The sequence below is a fragment of the Sprattus sprattus genome (assembly GCF_963457725.1).
Source record: "Sprattus sprattus genome assembly, chromosome: 12".
Lineage (NCBI taxonomy): Eukaryota > Metazoa > Chordata > Actinopteri > Clupeiformes > Clupeidae > Sprattus > Sprattus sprattus.
This window is the reverse complement of record NC_137910.1, coordinates 11,215,317-11,237,816: the sequence shown is the minus strand read 5'-3', so window position 1 is coordinate 11,237,816 and position 22,500 is coordinate 11,215,317. Positions and strand designations below refer to the sequence as shown.

General features: G+C 47.8%; 1 protein-coding gene across 1 annotated transcript in view; it reads right to left on the bottom strand.

The window, feature by feature from the left end:
• Nucleotides 1-22,500, bottom strand: part of slit1a (slit homolog 1a) — a gene marked incomplete at its 5' end in the record, with an annotated part of 105,275 nt that overhangs the window by 27,426 nt on the left and 55,349 nt on the right. Inside the window, 6 exons of the mRNA XM_080848878.1 lie at nucleotides 216-287; nucleotides 7,947-8,094; nucleotides 13,467-13,630; nucleotides 15,043-15,114; nucleotides 16,295-16,366; nucleotides 17,172-17,243. Of these exons, the coding sequence (XP_080705004.1) occupies nucleotides 216-287; nucleotides 7,947-8,094; nucleotides 13,467-13,630; nucleotides 15,043-15,114; nucleotides 16,295-16,366; nucleotides 17,172-17,243 (600 nt within the window). The remainder of the gene's footprint in view (nucleotides 1-215; nucleotides 288-7,946; nucleotides 8,095-13,466; nucleotides 13,631-15,042; nucleotides 15,115-16,294; nucleotides 16,367-17,171; nucleotides 17,244-22,500) is intronic.

Below are 22,500 nucleotides of genomic sequence, written 5' to 3'. Positions count from 1 at the left end.
AGCAACCTGCGCGGCAGAGTCCCTGCTAGCCTCCTTATGGGGAAAGGAAACATGAAAACCAGACTAAATGCACTGATGTGCACTTGTCTGAGGTCACTGGAGCAGATGGATTAACCATAAGAAAGAACAGCCCTGTGGACGGTTTCCATGCAAATAGACCCGACCAAGACAAACACAGTCAATCTAGAAGCTTCTCTGAGGGTTGGTGCACTTACATCCGTCGGAGTTTCTTGTAGGGGGAGAAGGCTCCAGGAGGGACAGACTTGATTCCGTTTTGTTCCAGACGTCTGTGGAAGAGGAGAGAGAGAGAGCGAGACAGCGGAGAAAGACAGCGGAGAGAGAGGGGGAGAGAGAGAGAGGGAGAGAGAGAGGGACAGAGATGTAGTCAAGCAACCAGACAACAAAAGAGCGCCATGGCAACAAGGCTCATTAAAGCACGATCACTCCTGCCAGATTGTGTAATTGGTCAGGTGTTGCTCATTTCCTAAATGCTTTGGGTCCCTCCAGCGTGGCATGTAGATGCTGAATGGTTATTTATCAATGGTGAATAGAAATGGAATTCATTGTATCACAAAAAAAAAGCGCGGAGGGCCATTTGCATTCGCCGTTGCTCCGGGGTGGCCATTGTCTCGCTGCTTGTCAGTCTAGATGGAAACCATTATGGCAGTGCATTTCAACTAGACCTCCCCTCTCGTCTCCATGGTATGGCAAGAGAGCTCGACCACAGACAAGTGCTACCCGTACCGTTGACCTCTTTCTCCGTTGTCTTTGAGGGCTCAGTGTCACAGATCGCCTTTTCAGAAATAACTGGCAGTAAAAAAAGGTTGTTGTCCGCTGTGAGAAACACAAGTGAAGATTGAGATGAGGTTGAACTGTGTGAAGCTGAATCACTGTTTGATTATTTATCACCCCTCTTACCACACCTTGGTGAGAGACTGCAGCCCTCTCTAAGTAGCACGCAGGTAAATACAAAGTACGGTGTGCAGAGCAATTTATTGGAGAGGTACACAGTGGCCGTAGCCCTTGTGTGTGTGTGTGTGTGTGTGTGTGTGTGTGTGTGTGTGTGTGTGTGTGTGTGTGTGTGGACTAGGTGAGGAACAGGCATGTTAAGTGACTCTGTCAGCAAGGCTAAGCTGGGTGTCAGGTCTATAATCCTACAACCTGGCTGCCACTTGTGTTTTCAGTCACACACACACACGCACGCACGCACACACACACACACACACACACACACACACACACACACACACACACACACACACACACACACACACACACACACACACTCACTCACTCACTCACTGACCCTTTAAGTCTTTGTTACACAAGTGCTATACAACTGCTAATAACCTGCTGTCCAGCAGTCTGAAAAAGATCACATCTGAGAAAAACAAAAACATGTTGAACATTGAGGTTCCAAAATCCCCCTTTTTTTGTGGCTTAAGAGTCGTGGTCCTTTAAATGGTTCAGCTAAAGAGAATATTAAAAACCCACAAGTGGTTCTGGGAGTATTTTCTGCTTACAGACGGCCATTAGGAGCATTAGTTTTATGCCACACACAATAATCCCTCCATATTTAGGTCCACAAGGCTCAAATCCACAGTTTCAATCCTGTGTGTGTGTGTGTGTGTGTGTGTGTGTGTGTGTGTGTCCATATTTAGGTCCATAGGGCTAAAATCCACAGATTCAATCCTGTGTGTGTGTGTGTGTGTGTGTGTGTGTGTGTGTGTGTCCATATTTAGGTCCACAGGGCTCAAATCCACAGTTTCAATCCTGTTTCCCTCCCAGCTACTGCCTACTCCACCTGTTTAAGTATGTTTATGAGAATGTGCTTGTGTCGAAGTTATCGTTTGGTTTGTGTGTGTGTCTTTGGTGTGTGTGTGTATGTGTGTGTGTGTGTGTGTGTGTGTGTGTGTGTGTGTGTGTGTGTGTGTGTGAGTGTGTGTGTGTGTGTGTGTGTGTAGATATGTAGATGCGTTTCTGTGAAAATGTGTGTGTACGCATGCATATGCATGTGTGTACATATGTATGTATGTATGCATGTACTGTATGTGTTAGCGATATATGTGCGTATGTGTGTACATGTGTGTATGTGAGTGTGTGTGTGTCCGTAGACTGAGGCTGCGTCGGCCATTGGACCCCTCGGCCAGAAGTCCCAGATCGTCCTTATTAATCACATGTGTGGCTCTGGCGGTCAAGCGAGATCCATTCACGGTGGAAAGCTTCAGGAATCACGAGCCATAATAAGCATCAGATGTTGCTGGAGAAGAAAAAAAAAAAGCCCCCAAAAAAGGTCTAGGGATGTAATAAAGACTTTTTTTCCTTCTTTCTTCTTTGCGTTGCTCTGAAAATCCCATTAGCAGTAGTGAGGGGGCTCTGCTGCACTTGAAGGGTCTAAGGCTAACGGGACTATGTTGTGATTTTATTTAACTCTTTTCCCTCTTTGCCTCGTCCAGAGCGATCGAGCGAGCGAGCGCAGCAGAGCAGGATAGGCAGCTGCCTCCGAGACTGCAGCTCAATCCCCCCTAAGCCTTATTAAGGCAGGAATTTTAAAAGCTGTGAACTGACCTAAAAATAAACAGCATTTTTTCCCCCCAATACCAGACTTGCTGGGGGTAGAGCGGCATCCACTGCAGGGGCACATGCACTGCGCACGCAGGTTGGCACGGTCAGGTGGCCGGGGTTGTGAGTGTGTCTGTGAGAGGAGGAATGTACGATCATGGAGAGAAATACGAGTGCACGTACGGAAATGTTCAGGATACAGTAAAAGTGGAAAGACTGTATCGATATTGTGGCGAAAAAAAAACCGAATCATGGCCCAAAGGCCATGTCAAAGTTTTTAGGAGGGAATCAAATAATACAAAATTATATAAAATAAGAATAATTGGACAACATCAGTTTGACAGAGGGGAGTAGCTTGAAAAAAGAGTAATTTCCTGCAAAAAGGAAGTCCCTCCCATTTTCAAAAAAAAGATTCTGTTATTGTCCACGTGTTTGTCAGCTGGGGGTGCGACAACGTTTTTTTTGCAATGTCCAAATATTTTTCAATTAAGTCCCATCCTCCCCCTCAAAGAAAAACATGCACTTATGGAGAAATATAGCAATGCAATTTAAATTCTTTGGATTGTAGCAATTCCAGACCACAGGGATATATCGAGAGATTCCTGCGGTGGTCATGTTCACGGAGCTGCTACGCACTCTTTATTTATGTGCGCGCACACACACACACACACACACACACACACACACACACACACACACACACACACACACACACTCTTATGTGAACACACACGCACGTCGCGCTGGATTTACTGCAGTGTCACTGCCACTGTGGCCTGTGTGTCTTCACCATGAGTCAGGCGGCGCTGCCAAGTGGCTTTAGGTTCTCCTTTCATCAACTGTCTGGGCTGAGTTGATCCCTGGGAAGAGGATTCAGGCTCAGACTGGCGTGCCACCACTGTGTGTGTGTGTGTGTGTGTGTGTGTGTGTGTGTGTGTGTGTGTGTGTGTGTGTGTGTGTGTGTGTGTGAGAGCACAAGTGCAGATGCATGTGCAAGCGTAAGTGCATGGTGTGTCTACGAAAGTGTACAAGCAACAAATGTGTGGGTGTGTGTATGTGTCAGGGAGTGTGTATGACTGAGTGTGTGACTTTTGTGTGTGTGTGTGACAAGGCGCCTCAGGATAGACATCAGTGTCTTTCTCAGACACAAAAAGACAGCGAGAGAGACATATAAATCAATAGTGCACTGGCTGGCAGCCTGCTCACGAAACAGGGATCAGGTGATGAATATGGGCGCTTGGAGGTGGCAGATTGGAATCGATTAGGCCCAGGGACAAAAGCCCCTGTCTATCTCTTTCACACACACACACACACACACACACACACAAAGCAGTACACTGGGGATTGATTCCTCCGTCCACAAAGTGACAGCTCGCTCCAATCAAGAGAAGGCAAAAAAAAAAAAGGAACAATCTTTTAAACTAGCCCTTAGGTGGATAATCAATGCACCTGATCCCATTAATCAGCGGTAAGCATGGGTTTCATTATACAGAAGCAACTAAGGCCATTAACTATTGGACTAATACTGGGGAGGGGGGGCGGCAGACGGACGTGAGAACACATAACAATCAAAGCTGTGACGAAGGCTTTCTACGATCCAGGCAGACATAATAACAGAGATTTTAATGACACAGTCACAAGCACAATTTGCTTGGGTAAAAAATAGCGACTGTCTAAATCTGCGGGGCATCTAAATAGAAACCTAAACGCGGAATAGGAGCCAAATGATGTCCAACCATGAACGTTTCGAAACTTCTTTCCTTGAAAAGAAGAAGAAGAAATCACAGGCTTCAAAGTGTTCAACAAGTCTTCACATTCACAGTAACACCCCCCCACCACACACACACACACACACACACTTAAAAACAGAGGGGGGAAAATCCTTCAGAGTGACCAAATGTTACAAATTCCCATCGGAGAAAAAATTATAATGACTGTAGAACTTCTGCAGCTCGTTAGGGCCAAATGAGTCTGCTGCTCGTTTGACTGAGACGCTGCCTGGCTCCTTGGTGTGACTCAGACTGATTTGATCAGGATCTAAAGTTCTTAGAAACACTGCACCTAATAGGCAGGGGGTAGCAGAACCACAACAAGAACTACAACACTGAACAAAAACAACCAACACCCTTACATTCAGCTACATACACAAACACAAACATATTAATGCTAACACACACGCACACACACATAACCATGCACACACACACACACACACACACACACACACACACACACACACACACACACACACACACACACACACACACACACACACACACACACACACACACACACACACACACTCTACCCTGGTGGAGTGGTAAGCTGGGACCAGGGAGGGTGGTTCGACAGGAGGAGGGGAAGGAGACTGGTGGAGTGATAAAAAACTTCAAACACAAGAGCAGGAGAGGAAGGTGGATGTCTACGTTTCACTCAGCCATGGCGCTTGTAAAGTGCCGTCGACCCAACGGCAAACTCCCAGGAACAGACGCTAATCTTGTGCCTTTTGTCTTCACGGCGGTTCAACATCTGAAAATGTTAGGCTGATTTATTATTTAATTATCCCCCCCCTCCCTACCTCCCTCCCCACCCTCTCTCTCTCTGCCTGCCTCCCTCTCTCTCTCCCTCTCTCCCTCTCTCTTTCTACAACTGTAACATTTCTCTGCTGTTTTTCATCTCCAGTGACAGGATTACAACAAACTCATGACTGAGGGTGGGATTAAAGCTACTCGATAGGATGTGTAACATCAGTTAATCTGTAATGCCTTCTCTGAGGGGACACATTTACAGCATACGGAATAGGCAACAGAAATGTCATCTGTAATGGGTGTTTGGCATTTTTGTCACAGAAGTCATGTTCAGTGAAGTGGGCACAACAGCCTGTGGAAGGAACACACACCTGGATGAACAGACTGTGGCTTGAAAGCCGAAAAGAAAAGAAATATGGGGTATAAGGGTCTACAAGCTCGAGGAGGAAGAGGAGCAGCTTTAAACTCATCCCAAAAGCAGCCAGTGCCTTAGAGAGAGCTGATGGTGGTCCTCTCTGTGAGTGGCGGCTGTCTGTGGCACGTCTCTTCCCCAGGTCCTTCGGCGACCCCCCCCACCCCACCCCCCCCGAGGACTTGCGACTGCCGGGCATGTGGGGGTAGAACCGCACATCAAACAAGAGCCCCCCCCCTCCTCCACCACCACCACCCCCCCTCCCCGCCAGGGTTCTCGTGCCACTTTCTCTCTCCTCGCCCGCCCGAGCGTCTCTCTCACCAAAGTGCTGTAAATAGGTCAGGGTTGTTAAGGAACACCCATGCTGGGAGTGTATTTTTAAACGGGCCTCTTTCTGAGAACTCAAATGAGAAAATGAGTTCACTCATCTCATGCCTTCAAGTCCCCCTTTTGATAAGTAGATAAAGTTTTTCAGAGGGGGTGATGGGGGGGGGGGGAGCTAGGGAGTGTCCCTCACCTTTGTGATCTGATATCCCCAGGAGGATGTGTGTGGGCCCCGCGGGTTGGACCTCAACAAAGAGCCGTACAAATGACACTTTCGCCTCAATTACCTCATATTAAGTTAAAATGTCATCCGTGTGTCACCAAATATGAGGACACACAAAAAAAGCGAGTGAACGGAACAAAACAAACCGCTTTTTTTTCTTCTTCCCCCCTGACAAAAGAACAAAGCAGCAAAGCGGGGGCCAAACTGCCTTTAGAACAGCGGCGCTGTAGTTTCAGTGTCAGTGTTGATATCATCTCAATGAGGGGGGAAACTGAGACCGCTCTTCAGAGGATGTGCCGCAATGGCTTCCTTTGTGACGGTCCAAGTGCGGACAGATACATGAGGTGCTAATATGGCCACCCAGCGACTCGGGCAGGATATGCGAGGACGCCGACGAGTGACGCTTGCCTGAGCTTGACTGGGTCGCTTGGCTGTGAGCGGAGACGGGAAAAACCACGGCACACATGTCGGGCTCAGTATTTTATATCACATATATAATATCACACTGCCGACGGGGTCACTGAGAAACTTTGTGAAGCGTCACTTGGATCTTAGTTTCCTTTTGTTTTAGTAGAATTTTATACAGGCTGTCACAGATCAGACCTACTTTATGGTTACAACTATGCGAAGTGTTCAAAATGTGTTGAAAGGGTGTTCAAACTTTGCTTAATGTTTTCAGTCACCATCTTACTCAGCTTATCGCCTTTCCTATTTCAAATCGTCTGATACACACTTGCATGCTATTGACTCATGAAGTCATGGTTAACTGTACATCTGTTATTTCTCAGTTTTCAAAAATATTGAGAAACAGGAGTCCATTAAGTCTAATCTAACGGCCTACATCGAGTGAGAATAGAGTGGATCATGGATGCAAAATTTGAGCAGTTCCACCGTTTTATAGAAAGTTAAGCATTGATGGAGAGTGAGGTCCCTCCTGATGGTAGCCATTGTTTCCATCCAAGACTGCCTTTTTTATGTGAACACCCTGGGGATGACCTGGGGTGGAGGTGGGGGGTCCTCAAACTGTAAAAACGAGCTCTCAAAAGTTTTCTGACATCTCCATTCCTATCAGACACAACTTTTCAATGATCTCACCATGTCTGCATCACTGGGGTCATCCAGAACAGACCTCACCTTCCACTGATATCTTGCCTTCTTCATGGTGTCAGATCCCCTGCACAGACTCAGTCCGTCTCACCTCTGACCGCTCCATGTGTGTAGCATTAAGACAAGGACAGAGGTCCGGGGGCATCTGTATTTTAAGTGATAGTGATTACCCTTCACGGGGGAGCTGTCGAAAGGTGGCTGTCGATTGACATGTCAGGCACCTTATGCTCTGGGCACAGCTGGTTTAACGTGCGTCTGCAAGCATTCCAGGGATTTGGCGGAATGAGTGTCTATGGATCTGGGGTCGCATGGGTTAATGCCGAAACAGATGTATGCGGATAAACACGCTAAAGAGCCTGCTTGCAGACTAGATGGTGATTATGAGGCTTGCAGTCTCAGTCTGCCATTAACATGAATGCCTCCCATGGGCGGGTAAGTGAGATGCTATGGGCCTTAAAAGGGCAGTGTCCTCTGGAGGATAAGTATGTACTGTGTGTGAGATCCTATGGGCCTTAAAAGTGCAGTGTCCTCTGGAGGATAAGTATGTACTGTGTTACGCTTGAGGGAGAGCCATGCAGATGTGGAGAGCCCGGGTCTGGCTTTAAAATATATATCAGCTCAGGGGTCTCCTGACACAAACTACAGGGGAGCTGGGATTATGTTTCCTCTTCTCCCCCCTCTCTCTCTCTCTCCCTCACACACACACCCACACACACACTTTCCTATTCTTTGTGTACTTTCGCTCCCCCACCTCCCCTATCTTGCTGAGCTGGGAGATTCTGCTACTCACATCTCAGCCATGTTGTCGGGCAGGTTGGCAGGGATGGCCGTCAGTCCCTTCCCCCGGCAGTCCACGATGTTGTTGCTGCAAGTGCACATGGCGGGGCAGGAGCCGGCCGACAGGCTGCAGGACGGGGCGCCGGCGTTCTCCGCATGGCCTGGAGGGAACAGAGGGTACCGCAGGTAAAGCAGCGATAACAACATGGACAAAGTGAGCAGGCTAAACACGCAACACTTCACATGCAGCTTCACGGAGATGTAAAAGCTTTCACTTTTGACTGCTATGGCGGAGCCATGCGGCGGAATCATACTTTTAAGAGGTTTTAACCCTGACACTGGTGAATAATTCACAATGGGATGTGTGTTTAGTGTGTGTGTGTGTGTGTGTTTAGTGTGTGTCATGCATTCACACTTGGTACACTGGGTTCCATACAACATGTACCCTTGGGTTAAGCGATGAGGTGCTTTAAGGTCACAGAGCCATGTGCCGTGTTAAGTGACGTCTCCTTTAGCGCCATAAGCGCTCTGGGAAACGACTGATGGTGCCGATTCATTGGTCAAGAAAAAATCAGATTAGGGTCTTTGGGAGAGTTCTCATGAGAATCGTATATGAGTGGGGAAAGAATGGGTGTGAGGTGGACAAATAGGTTCTCTTCATGTTCATGCAGATTATCCCTCACATGCCTCTCGGGACACAGATGGGAGGGGATGTATTTCTCACGTAAGCACCTGAGCTACAATCTACAGTTACGATATTTAAAATCACCCTGACACAACACCATTATAGATGCCAATTATAAAGTAGTGCTCCGAAGCCATTTTGGACTCTTGGTTAAGGACTCCCTGAGGATTGTCTTAAGGACTGTCATAAGAAATGTCTTCCGACGTAATGGGGTGTGCGGGGAGGATTTGTTAATTTAATCCATTGATCTGGTTGTGCATCACTAGATTTGTGCTCCGTGAAGCACTTCTGCCAGGAATACTCTGAATTGTGCAAGTTCAGCTCTTTCATTCTTACACTTGCGCTTGTTCTTGAAACCAAAGGCACCATCATTTGCATATAGTATACACCTCCCTTGACATTCTCCTCCGTTACCTTTTTTTTTTCTCCAATAACACTCTCACTCTGTCAGAAGTAGTGCATGTGCTCCACAGTATTCACAGCCTAACCCAGAAAGGCAATAAAACAGACTTTTAAATGTGCTAATTTGCCTTGCCGCCTTATAAATCTACAGGGTTTTGGGTTTCATTTCGGGTTTTTTTACTCTCTCTCTCAATCTCTCTCTCTCTCTTTTGAAAAGCATGAATATTTGATTGGCGCTCTCTCTGAGTTCTGGTTTAGCTGGCTGCAACAGGGGGCTGGCTACTGGTTTATTTATAACTGGAAACCCATCCAGCGGACTGGGAGACGGCATGGCGTGCTGCGGCCTCAGCACTGGGACAAGAGGAGCTGCCTGGGAAACAGGAACAGAAGGACAGAGGAACAGAGGGAGAGAGAGAGAGAGAGAGAGAGAGAGAGAGAGAGAGAGAGAGAGATAGAGAGAGAGAGAGAGAACAAGAAGAATAGGGAAAGACGAGAGTTGGGAAATAAAGACAGAACCGGGCAGGTGAAAAGAAAAGGAGGAGAAGAGAAAAATGAGGAAAGAAAGAATAGTAGAGTTAGACAAATAGAGATGGAGAGGGAGAGATGGGATAGAGGGAGGAAGCTGAAGAGGAAGACAGGAATAGCCAGAAATGAGAGGGAAAGATGGAGCTAAATAAGAAGAATTGGGAAAAGAGAAAGGGAAAAGTCTGAGTGAGTAAAAGAGTAAAAGAGAGAGAGAGAGAGAGACAGAAAAAAAGGGCCAGTAGACGAAAAAGGGACTAGCGTGAGTAGAGTGTCGTGATCCTAGAAATACCAGGCCGGCCTGGCAAAGGCTTCTCAGCGGGGATTAACAACTCAGACCACGGGAGCATGAAAATGAATTTCCAGCACTTCCACGCTGCTCCCGCAAGAGAGCCCAGGATTAACTCTTTGCTAAGTCAGACGTAAACCCATGTATTCTATTGCTGTGGCTGTTCCGTTTGTAAACAAGGCCAAGCACTAAAATGCTTAGCACAAGACCTGCTGTCCTAGCCCTTACCACGTCTACTACTGCCGCTGTCTACCGTATCTTTATGCATGACAAGGAGACGTCGTGCCATATCAGTGCATTCTCGGTTCACTTGGAGTGCTGCACAATTAAAATTCTGGCACCAACTCATGGCCCATTGACTTAATGGCCGCCGTTTAAGTGCTTCACTTACATCAGAGGTGTGTTCTGGGGTCGCATAGAATAATGGAGGTACACAGATAATGTTAGTCTACTACAAATTGAGAATAAATTATATCTTGTACAAAAAAGTGAAGGTAGAGGAAAGTTGCCATAATGAGCCGGCTGCCTTGGTTGCGATAAGAGCATTTATGATTGGACATGATGAGGAGTCGGCGACTGGGGAGAGCAAGGTTATTCTTGCGTCGAACGGCAAGCTGTTGTGCGCTGTAATTAGAACGATTTTTTTCAATTGCAGTCCAGGGAGGGGGGAGTGAGTCGGTTAGTCGGCCTGTGTTTCCACTATTGTGCAGATTTCTTGTTCGCTAGCAACGACACCAAATGACTCTCCTCCTCCTCCTCCTCTTTTCATCGACTCAAAACAGGAAATAAGAGAACGACGGGGGGAGGGACTAGCCGGCAGCCAACCGAGAAGTTCTTCAGCACGGCGGAGCTCCTCCATCAGCCTCCATCCTCCGCTTCCTCCACCAGCACCACGTGCCTCCATCACCCCTCCCTCCACCCACGCCCCAAAATCCCACGCAGGTGTTCCGGCACTGATATGCACCCCCCCTTCCCCTCCCCTCCTGCAAGCGAAAGCAGAGAACATGCGACTGTGTGCCAGCGAGCCACTCTCTAATGATCGCCTCGCAGAGAGTTCACTCGCTGGTCAGGCCTCTGGTGGTTCTCTACTCTGTGTGCGTCTCTGTTCCCTGCTCTGTGTGCGTCTCTGCTTCCTGCTCTATGTGCGTCTCTCTGCACATAGCTGTGAGCAGCAGTACACTAGGCCGCCTCAAATTCCTTACAAAGAACTGTTCTAAGCGTTTTTTTGTCTTTTGTCGAGAAGTCAAAAGGTTCCCGATGAGCACTAACGTCTGTCATTTATTATGCGGAGTGTTTTTTCTTAGGGCCAGCCCGTTATTAAGGACACATTTAGTCTTTTTTTCTGCTCAAAAACACTGTCAAACCAACCTTCGTCCTGCTCGACTGGATCACATTCACAGGCTCGGTTCACATCCGATAAACAACTGTCATGGATTTGGAAAACAATTTTGATCGATGGTCTCCAGTGACAAATCTGATGTTTCAATAGGCAGAGTACTTGCACTACCAGGCCTGCACTCCCATCTTCAGCCATGGCATTCTGACACAATATCGTGTGACTCTGGGTAATCGACCAGTCTGCTGTTCTGCGTCAGGCCGAGCCCACTGGGTAGCTCTGTTTCCAGCCCAGGGCTGCCAAACTTACTGCAGAGTGAGAGTTTCTATCTCACATCTCACCCACAAAGAGCAAGGATACTGACCAGTGATTGAGCATAGGGGTGTAACAGTATACGGAATAATAAGACTGAATCGTGATTCGATTGAAGTAGTCCTACTTTCGTAAAGGTAATGCTATATCAGTCAAACACTGATGATGTCACACAAGCTCCAAAAACAAACCAAAATGGAACAACACACCCTGTATTTATAGCTCACGATATCTGATCATGTTAAAATTGCGTGATTTTCCACCGGATTCAACCCTTCCTTACTGAAATAATACAGGCGCTGATACTCTTACTTCTAATGACTTTGAAAAATAAATAATAAAAAAACAATATTGTCTGCCCTCGTCTCGTCTGTGACACACTTCCACCACTTGGTGAGAGCTCCCCCCCTGTCAATGAATACTTCATGCGCTGTCATGCTACATGGATGCATGGAAATCAGCGGCCTCACAAAAGGGACTTGCCCTCGTCCCGGTCCCCAAACTCCGCTCGACTGCCCCGACACTCCTAAACACAACTGATGTGCCGGCCTGCCGCTGTGCCCATTTCCCCCTGTAAGTGGAGTAGGTCTCCTGAGGACTCTGCCTCTGAGTGGAGCCCGTGTGGGTGTGTGTGCGCTCGCGGGGAGGCCAGCTGCGTTTGGATCCCGCCACTGGAGGAGACATCCGCTCCGACAGAAACAGGCTGCTCCTCGGTACGAGTTCATGCGCTGCAGGCTTGAGGGGGAGGCCTGATGGCTCCGTGCCCAGCACTGGGCACCTGAGGAGAGGACATGCTGGGGCAGAGATATCAGCGGCACTGAGGAGATGTTCTCAGGCGTGTGCTCGGCCACTCAGGCCCAAGCTGAGAACCCTGATACTGAACCCACACCTGCACCCGCTGCTGCATGGAGATGACCTTGTAGGCCATGCTGGTTCCCATGCAACATCTGCACACACACTCACACTCACACTCACACTCACGCATAAGCACACGCACGCGCACGCGCACGCTCACGCACACGCACGCGCACGCTCACGCACACGCACACGCACACGCACACGCACACGCACACGCACACGCACACGCACACTCACACTCACACTCACTCTCACTCTCACACTCACACTCACACTCACACTCACACTCACACTCACACTCACACTCACACTCTAACGCACACGCACACACACACGCACACGCACACGCACACGGACACGTACACACACACACACACACACACACACACACGCACACACACAAACACTGGCCCCTGATAGTCCTAACAGGTTAGGGTACCCTGCACCCCTCGGAGTGACTAACGCACCATCTGGCCTCTTTGGCTGCATTACCTCTGAAGCTGGCAGAGAGTCAAACGCTTGTGCTATCTCTTTTATGTGAGTCAGGGTGGGGGGTGGGGTTGTGGGGGGGGGGCTGCTGTTCTGCCAGCTGCCTCCCGAGCGAGGTGTGGGAGGGTGAGAGTGAAGAGGGGGGGGGGGGGGGGGGGGGTGGTGGTATTTGCTGTCAGGGACGGGGTGCATCAATCGGGCGGCAAGCTGCAGAGGGTCCTTCAACTGAGCGTTCACAGGAGCAGATGACCTGCCAACTCCTGGAGCCGCTTTAAAGAGTAGAGACCGGGGCCTACCTCCCCCACCCCTCCCACAGGACCAGCCTGTCAGGTGTCATTAGCTGCTCCTCTCACAGAGCTGACAGGGTGATGCGGGACAGGCAGAAAGGGTAGAGATGGAGGCAGCTGCAGTGATAGGTGTGTGTGTGTGTGTGTGTGTGTGTGTGTGTGTGTGTGTGTGTGTGTGTGTGTGTGTGTGTGTGTGTGTGAGTGTGTGTGTGTGAGATTGTGTGTGTGTGTGTGTGTGTGTGTGTGTGTGTGTGTGTGTGTGTGTGTGTGAAGTGAAGTGAACACAGTGAGGCTAAATGTACAACGACCATCATGATGTTCTCCCCTCCACCCCGCCCTGGGCCGGGTCGTACCTGAGCAGGAGAACTCGTGCTTCTGGATCTCGGCCACGTTGAGGCCACGGAGCGGAGGCGGGGCGGAGCACTGGGTGAACAGACCCACCGTGGGCCTCTGGCGCAGCCACTGGGCCAACCAGGACAGGTGGCAGTCGCAGTTCAGGTTGTTGGAGTGGAGGCGGCTATAAAGAAGATTTATTTTATCATTAATTATAAAAAAAACACACACAATTACCTGTGATAACTTAAGAGTAAACCTCATCCATAAATGCAATACATTAACACTGTGCTGTATTTATTATATGGAAATAACAGCATCATCTGTAACAATTTGATCACATTTTGCATTCTGAGAGATTCATTAATATTTCAAGTTACATTACATTAATCATGTGTCACAATGCTGATACCCGTGAGATTTCCGTCTTTCTGAATCCTAATTTGTTATTCGATAGTGTTCCTCATGTTTTCCACTACCTGTGCAATCCCTAAGGAATGTGCAGCGTGGCGTCTTGTTCCCGACGGGTGGAATCAGCCAAAACCTCTTATATTCCTGTCAGTAGAAATGGCCGCCGGAGCCATACGAAAAACTATAACCCCCCAGGGTCTGGTTCCCATTTTCGAAAACCATTATGATCCATTCTTCCGCCATTATCTTTCCACATCTTTGACAAAACCAGGAATGTTCATCTCTGAATATAACTGTGGAAACTGCAGCCATTGCTCGCTCTGGGTTCCCATAAGCCGCCCAGAGCTCCAAAACCATGGCAAATAAAAAAACCCAGACGAGAATCAAAACTGTGGTGATTGTAAGAGATTTTTTGCCAACATAATTGTTTTAATTCATACATGCTTGCACATTTTGTAAATATATTTAGACAATAGGCTTTTGGGGGTATTTATTTCTGGGACAGTTGTTCTGAGTGTTCCACGGATCGACGGAGGAAATGGTCTCTGGCCCGCCTGCAAACCCCAATGTGGGCTATGGCTAGCCACCAAAATTGCAAGGAATGACACAGTGTGTGTCTAGTTGGATATAACCAGCATGGGACCTCCGTGGTTTCGCCTGCTACACTGTAGCCTGCTGAGTGTACTAAAAAGATGGAGGTCACTGGGTATATAAGATGTCATAAAACCCCATTGCGGCTTGGAGTTGGGCTTAATGTAATTGCCCTAATCTTCAATGATAACTTTAGCTCCTCTCTTTTAGTCTCTGCAGACAATGAGCTGGGTAATTGAGCCAGGCAGCGAAATAAATGCTTTTGATGCCATCAAGTTGAAAACTTTTTATTTGTTTGTTTTACTTCTTGTTTTAATTTAAACTCTCGTACATTTTTTTCCTTTCCCACTGGCAACGGCTACTTTCTGCATGTTCAAAAAGAACATGGAGATTTAAGCAGATAAATGTTTCTATTTGGGGGGCTACTTCTTCGGTCCTGCAACAACAACCCTTAAATAATGTCAAGCTAGAGCACTTAATGATCTGTTGAGAATGAGAAGGCGTGTTGGGTGTTGCGTGTGTGTTGTGCGGCGATGGAAAATAAGCGATGACACTAGCGATGAAACTCGGGGGAGGTCGGTTGGCGAAACTCACAATGTCCGCAGCTTGGGCATGTGGTTGAAACTGGAGACCGGAATACTGCTGATGTTGTTGTTGTTCAGGGTTCTGCAGGGCACACAGGGAAGAAGAGAACATAACAATTAAGAGGAGTGAATCATCTGGCCCTAAGGCCTGTTAGAGTGAAACTCTCTCCCACCTACCAGCACGCGCTCGCCTTTCCTCTGCCCATGCCGGGGGAGAGTTCACATCCTGCTAATGTCTTCTCATCCTGCCACCCACCCTCTCTCTACCTTTGTGGCACCTTTTCTGTTTATCTTCCTTTCCCTCCTTCCTTCCTTCTCTTTTTCTGTCAGTGTCACCCCATGGGGAGAGCCATCCTCCACCCACGCAGATACAGAGAACAGAGAGCCCAACCCAACCCACAGAGTTATACTTCTTCCTCTGAAGCTGCCTGCAGTACTGACATGGCCTCAGCTGTCTATACCACCACTATACAATGACTGTGCTCAACCAACCAATTTCCCCTATAGAACCCTTGCACACTGAGGGGCATTATTTCGTTGCAACGTGCACCAAAAGACATGGAATGGTACGTATGAGCTGACCGCTAAAACTAAATTCTGTTGTATGAATGAAAATGCGATCAGCCACAGATTAAGTGCATTCAATGTCAACTGAAAAGCATAGCGTGGACTGTCCGAGTGGCTGTTTTCGTTACGCTCTCTAACACACGTACGTACATCTGCCCCTCAGACTCCTACATGCATTGGGTTTGTTGTTCTGATAGGTGACGTCTTTGTGTGCACAGGGGCTGGCAGTCAGTCATATGCAGGTAATTGTCTCAGGACTGGTGGGGGGGGTCCTCGGGTCCCAGCTGTGCTTTGCACCGAGCGGGTCATTTCAATCAGGCACCTTCCTGGCCCCGCTTCCCAAAGGGCCTCCCCCACTCCTCCCCGCCCCCGTCGTAAACAAGCAGCCATCACAAAGCCATATGCATATTTCACATCTCGCTCGCATACCAATCACCTCCTTGGGCCCCACCTAAATAAATGGTCCATGCTGATGATTAAAGCCCTTTGGGTGAATGGAGGGGCGAGACCTGAGATCTTTATTTCAGTAGCAGTTATTAGTGCAGTGTCACTCTCTTAATTTCATAAAGTGCTTTCAGATAATGAGATGAGATGGGGAGGTGTGTGTGGGTGTGTGGGGGGGGGGGGGCTGCGGTTGTTTTTTTGTGGTGGGAGCTGTTTATGTGGTGGTGTAGGCTGGCAAGTCGGATACTCACAAAACCTCCAGGCCTCGGAGCGCTCGGAAGGCGCCGTCCTCGATGCAGGCGATGTGATTCTTGTCCAGCTGACTGCAATGAAAGGAACACGAGGAAGAGTGATTGTGTTATTCGCCCGGGCAGAATCGATAAACATGAGCAGTTCCAATATACTCGAGACGGGGCAATTACGGCACACAGTTCCCATTCACCGCTCACCGGGGCTATGATTACTGCAGCGGTGCATAATGGTAATCATTCCCATAAGCAAGCTGTAAGTATTGACTTGGAGGTACAGTCATTGCACCGTGCCTACTGAAGTCGATAGCGATATACGGCTGTCGCTGTTGATCAAATAAGCATGGGCGGGTGTATGAGAAAACCTGAGGGGAGGCTGACAGTAAGAGGCGTAGGAAGGGGGGGTTAACGTGTGTGTTTGTGTGTGTGTGTGTGTGTGTGTGTTTGTGTGTGTGAGTGAGTGTTTGAGGGGGGGTGAGACTAGGGGGGTGGTACGTCTGCTCCAGTTATTCGACTCAGACGACATGAAAAAGAAGGACTCCGGTGAGACAGGGGTGAAATCGGAGGCAGCTTCTCCGATGACAAGTGTGCACTCATCCGTTAAGTCAGGGGAAATGGATGATGTATGATGCATTCCCGAGAATTGATCTTGGACGAGACCTCAGCAGATCAGATAGAACAGGCTATTCGAGCCACAAAGAAGAATCAAAAGCATGCAGCTCAATGTCAATCAATGCCTCCCCGTCAACGGGACACAGGCCTGCACACCCAAAAGGGTGAACGACTCATTATTTACATAAGAGGACAGCGGTGAACCTAAAGGTAGTCTTTTAAAAGCACTGAATCGTGATGCTTATACAATCTTAAGGGAAGCACTTACAGGTTCTTAATGTCTGTGGCCCCTCGGAAGGCCTTCCTGGGAATGGCCTGGATGAAGTTCTCACTTAGATCCCTGCAGAGAAACAAAGCATTATATCAGTCACGACTTGACACACACACACACAAACACACACACAGACAAACACACAATAAGAATCAGCTATGGCTTCAGACACACACAATAGAAAACTGTTTGAGGTCTCCTATCATCATTAGCACTTTATATATATAATATTGAGTGGTAGAGCTGGAATTCACTTCTAGCCCTCAAGCAATTTCCTCCAGGGGTAATGATCTGACCGCCAAACAGAAAATGTCTGTGTTTAAAAGATCGTGTGAGACACGAGTGGTTTTGCTTCCCCCCAAACTTGAACAAAGACATTTAAAAATCTGTCAGCAGCCCAAAAAAAGGAGTCTTTAAAATTATTCACGATCTCGGGGCAGCATAGCCGGCATTCAAGTCATATCTAAGTAGCGGTACGTGCCAGCATTTTTTCCACTTGAAATCTTTCAGTTGTCAGACAAACATGCAAAACACCAATTACAAGAGGCTCCACTGTGGGGTCCCTTCAAGATTGATGGGATAGATTCAATTGGGCGAGCTAACAAAGGCCATTGATGGAAGTATTTGCGGCGAGCGAGAGGATAGAGAGAAAGTGGATGGAAGGGATAGAGAGATTGAGTATGAGGGAGAGTAGGGCAAATGAGTTTAATTAGCATGTGCTTTTGTTTGGACAGTAAATACTGGTCTTCATTCCTCTTCAACCAACTTTAATATAAAAAGGTATGAACTCCGAAGCGCAGCAGCATATATACATACAGTATTTGTGTAGCTCAGCATAGAGCATTGCACATACTGCAAGCAAATGCAATGAATACTGCAATCTATGCCTTCACAAGGCACTCAATCATATGCTCCAGACCTTCACATCAATCTTACGGATTTAGATGCATGACAACGCACACTTTTGCACAGCAGAGATCTCACTGGTGTTTGTAACACCCGAAAGTGAAAGAGATTTTATGGCAGAGGTGCCGTAGACACACACACGCTGAATTCCACCTCTGCATTTGACCCGTCAAGGGTAGTGACACACACAGCACCCAGTGAACACACACACAGTGAAGTTATGGACACTAACCCGAAGCAGTGAGCTGCCTTTGGCGGCGCCCGGGGGGCAGTGATCGGGGTTAGGTGCCTTGCTCTGGCACCTAATGCCAAAGCAGGCACCACTTTTCACGTCAAAGCCAGACATCCACGGCCCGCCGCCACAATACACCAGTTCAACACGCCTCACACTAAAGCATATTTCCCCAGTGATTTATTAATCCTCAGACAGAGTTAAAGAGATTAAAATGTCGGTGCCACAATGACTGTTCTGTGGAATCAATCAAATCACTGGGTGGTTCGGTCTTCACGGTAGAGCAGCAATTAAAACAAGTGTGGCAGGGGTTGCTGCGAGCATGTTGCAATTAACAATGGAATTTGCACATTTGATTCTTCTGTTTGTTTGGGTGTACATTACAGTCACGTTCAACGCCAACCCAGTCTCACCAGAGAGAAATGTCTCCCAAACACTGTTTCGACATGCACAGCACCGTGCAGGAGAGAACCACCAAAGCCAACGTCTCGTGAATGTTGTATTAGCAGATGATACAACTTGTTGCATCTTGTTTCATTCTTTAGGCTGATCATGGGCGAATTATAAATGTGTGTTTAACATGACTTGGCGTACGAAAGGGGGGTAAATGATACATTGAAAGCAGTCACCTTAAATAAACTACTGGAGGAGACATTCAATTATCTTAACGACAGCACATTCCTCTCACATAGACATCAGCTTAGCTGGCTTACATTCAACAAAGAAAATAAATACAACCTCACAATGACGTATTAATGAACTCGTTCTATCTACACGACTGTCCTTGGACTATTTTTCCACCACACACACACACACACACACACACACACACACACACACACACACACACACACACACACACACACACACACACACACACACACACACACACAAAAAGCATGTGATGTTTTAGTTAGCATGGGAATCGCAGCTGGACTAGAAGGACAAGTCAACAGCAGTATTTACAATAGAGTTGCCATGATGAGGGGGCCAGACAAGGGATCCAGCAACTACAAGGGATGATTTGAGCGCAGCAGGGGGGGTAGCAGAACAGACCAGCATCTGCTCACGCATATATCAATCCAGCAAATGTTCTTTTCATTCGCCTCATTATAATCTGATACACAAATGGGAAATGAATTACATTTGAAGGCATCTGTTATATGGAGCGAAGGCTTGTATTTCCCCTCCTTTCATTTTCAAATCTTTATTGTACGTCTGCACTGTCCCCCACCACATATTTTGAAGTAATTTTTCATTATTTTCTTGGAACGCAGTAAAAAGCTTTGCTTTTCTTGTGCAGTTGTTTGTCTTTTCCCTCCATGCTGCAGACAGTCAGCCCACAGGAGTTAGGGTTTGCTTGGTTTTATGGGTACATCTTGCACTTATCATACAAAAAGTGACAACTGGAGGGAAAAATAGTTGCGTGAGAGGATGGGAGGAAGAGTTATTGACGCGCTAGGAACTCTCTGCTAAGTACTAAGAAATGCTTGTTCTTATCTTTTAAGGCATGTTATTTTTGGGGTAAATTACCAGATAAATTAATTTTGTGCGAGTGTACAAATGTTATAGTACTGCGTGTGCAGACAGAGAGGAATAGAAGGAGAAAGCGCCGATCTATCCCAAATCTGAATATGCAGTTCACTGAATATACAAAACTGGCATCCTAAATCCTGTTAGCATGCTCTAAAGCGATTGGCTGGAGCTTACAATGGTTTAGGCATGTTGATTTGAGTGGATTAAGATTTGGAATCGCGGGGGGCTAATTGTGTGTCTTGGAAATGACTAATGAGAAGGCTGAGGTCCTAAATGATGTGGCGTCTGCTTCCACCAGGCCCTCTCTCTCTCTCTCTCTCTCTCTCTCTCTCTCTCGCTCTCTCTCTCTCTCTCTCGCTCTCTTTCTCTCTCTCTCTCTCTCTCTCTCTCTCTCTTTCTCTCTCGCTCTCTCTCTCTCTCTCTCTCTCTCTCTCTCTCTCTCGCTCTCTCTCTCTCTCTCTAACGCATAATGGAATAATTGTCATGGTTTGGGGTTTGGGGGCTCTGTGACTGCGCTCTTTAAGGATTTACTGGATGGGCCATTGAAGCGCCAGCTCCAGCTCCAGCTCCAGCTCCAGCTCCAGAGGAATATTACATTTAGCAGCTCCACATTTCTGAATTTGCACGTATTTTAAAAAGCAAAACAAGCCATTGCTGTCGGTGACCATGATGTGTTTAACATTGTTGGTGGTGGGGCGTTTCTTCTGGAACCATCTCCACTCAAGCCACCTTCAGACTACCAGTGTTGCAATCCCTGATCCAGGAGTGGAGTCATGCTGAGAAATGTATCCTATGTGATGTAGTGATGAGTACATATGAAGTTGACCGCAGAGAGACATGTTGGCTTTCTCCCTGCCTCGGATATTAACCATGATGCTTGTGGAATGTCCGCTGCAGTACGGTTCTGGAGGCCAGCGCAAAACCAGCAGCTACGTATACGCGGCAAAGAACAGCACCGTGGCAACACAAGTTGTTACACTGACATAACGCACCCCCACACAAGATATTTCATGCATACCTTTTCTTTTTACAAAAAGAGGTGGTCATTTTCTCTCTCTAGTTCATGTCTGTTTATTTCTGTTTCAGGGAAACTGTGTGTGTGTCTGTGTGTGTGTGTGTGCGTGTGTGTGTGTGCGTGTGTGTGTCTATGTGTGTGTTGGGGGGTAAAGTATGGGAATAGATTGCTGCTGGTGCCTGCACTTCTAAATGCATGTTCTAAAAGCGCATTCCTGTCAGCAGACCCTAAAGCATGCTCCTTGAAGAGGTGGTCCGCGGCTGCCTCCACCCCCCCCCAAATGAGAGGGCACAAAGAGAGCAGAACTAATTGGGGCTGGAAGGAGTTTTTCGGAGTGGCGGGCCCCCGCGGGCTTTTGCCAGACAAGGGGCCCAGAGGTTATCAGATCCCCGTTCTGGAAAACAACAGCAGACAGCGGTAAGTTACACCACCAGCCACCGCCGCAATGTTGTCGTAGTAACCCCCACCATCACCAACACCCTCTCGCTTTCCCCCCTTGTCTTGTAAATGCTTGTAATTACCCTGTGGAATTTACCCAGGCCACCAATCCGTTCGCATCAGCACGTATCGACCAGATTGATTTTCACCTTCCGTACCCCGCTGAAGGTTTCTGGCACTCAGGCCGAGACGAAGCCAGAGATGCGTGTGTTTACGACTGTGCCCCCGCTCTCTTTAGTTCAGTCACTCTGGCCCTCACAGCTGAGACACAGGCCCCCCTCCCACACAACGACACCTCTGCTCCTTAACGAGACCAAAGTCAGTGACCCGAAACCCACAGACCAGTTCCAGTCCATTCTGAGGCTGAAGGGCCTGCTCCACGTAAGCGTCGCTCCAATCATTATCAAGCACGGGTAATAAGGCAAGCCTCATAAGGGGCGAAAAACACTTTGTGGCCTTTGTTTCCAGAGGCCTGCAGCTGCCAGTTACCCGTAGGTGTGTCAGGGAAACCTGGTCTGGATTTACCCCTCAGAGCCAGAGCAGTGCATCACACTCCATGATTTTACCAAAGCCAGGTCACAGAGCCGCGTTTGCAAATTGCACGTTTGCAACTGTCTATCTTTTATGTAGTTCACAGCTCATTCCTTTCGGAGGCCGTCTTAATGAAGTCAACACACGTGTTTTCAGTAGTCGTTAGACGACTTGATCTTAACGAATTGCCATCTTGAGAGGACATTAGTCTGTCTTGAACCAAAAGCTGACTAATTCCACTTAATCTGTCCCAGGAAATGCACTCTTGGCGGCGGAGACACCAAAGCCCGGGCCCTGGAAGGAATTAGCGTATTCAGACAGTCTGCGAGGCTCAGTAACCTTTCTTAACAAACTCTCCTTGCTGTAATTACAGCTATGTGCATGTTGCAAGCATTGCTCTAGACGCCCATTAAGAGCTTATAGCTGTGTTTATAATGAAAGTTGCTGCTTGATCCAGGCCATTAACCTTTGATTGTATCTTATCTCAAGCCCTTTTAAAATATCTTCACATCTTCCTCCTCTTTACTAATCCAGACGGCGGTGCTAGCCTGGAGCCTAACTGAGAGCTGCCTTTGGGATTGGTAAGCAGACTCAGGCTTTTCCTAAGGGGCTCCCACAGACTCCCGGAGTCCCGGAGAATACAGTAACCACAGAGCTGGCTGAGCGTT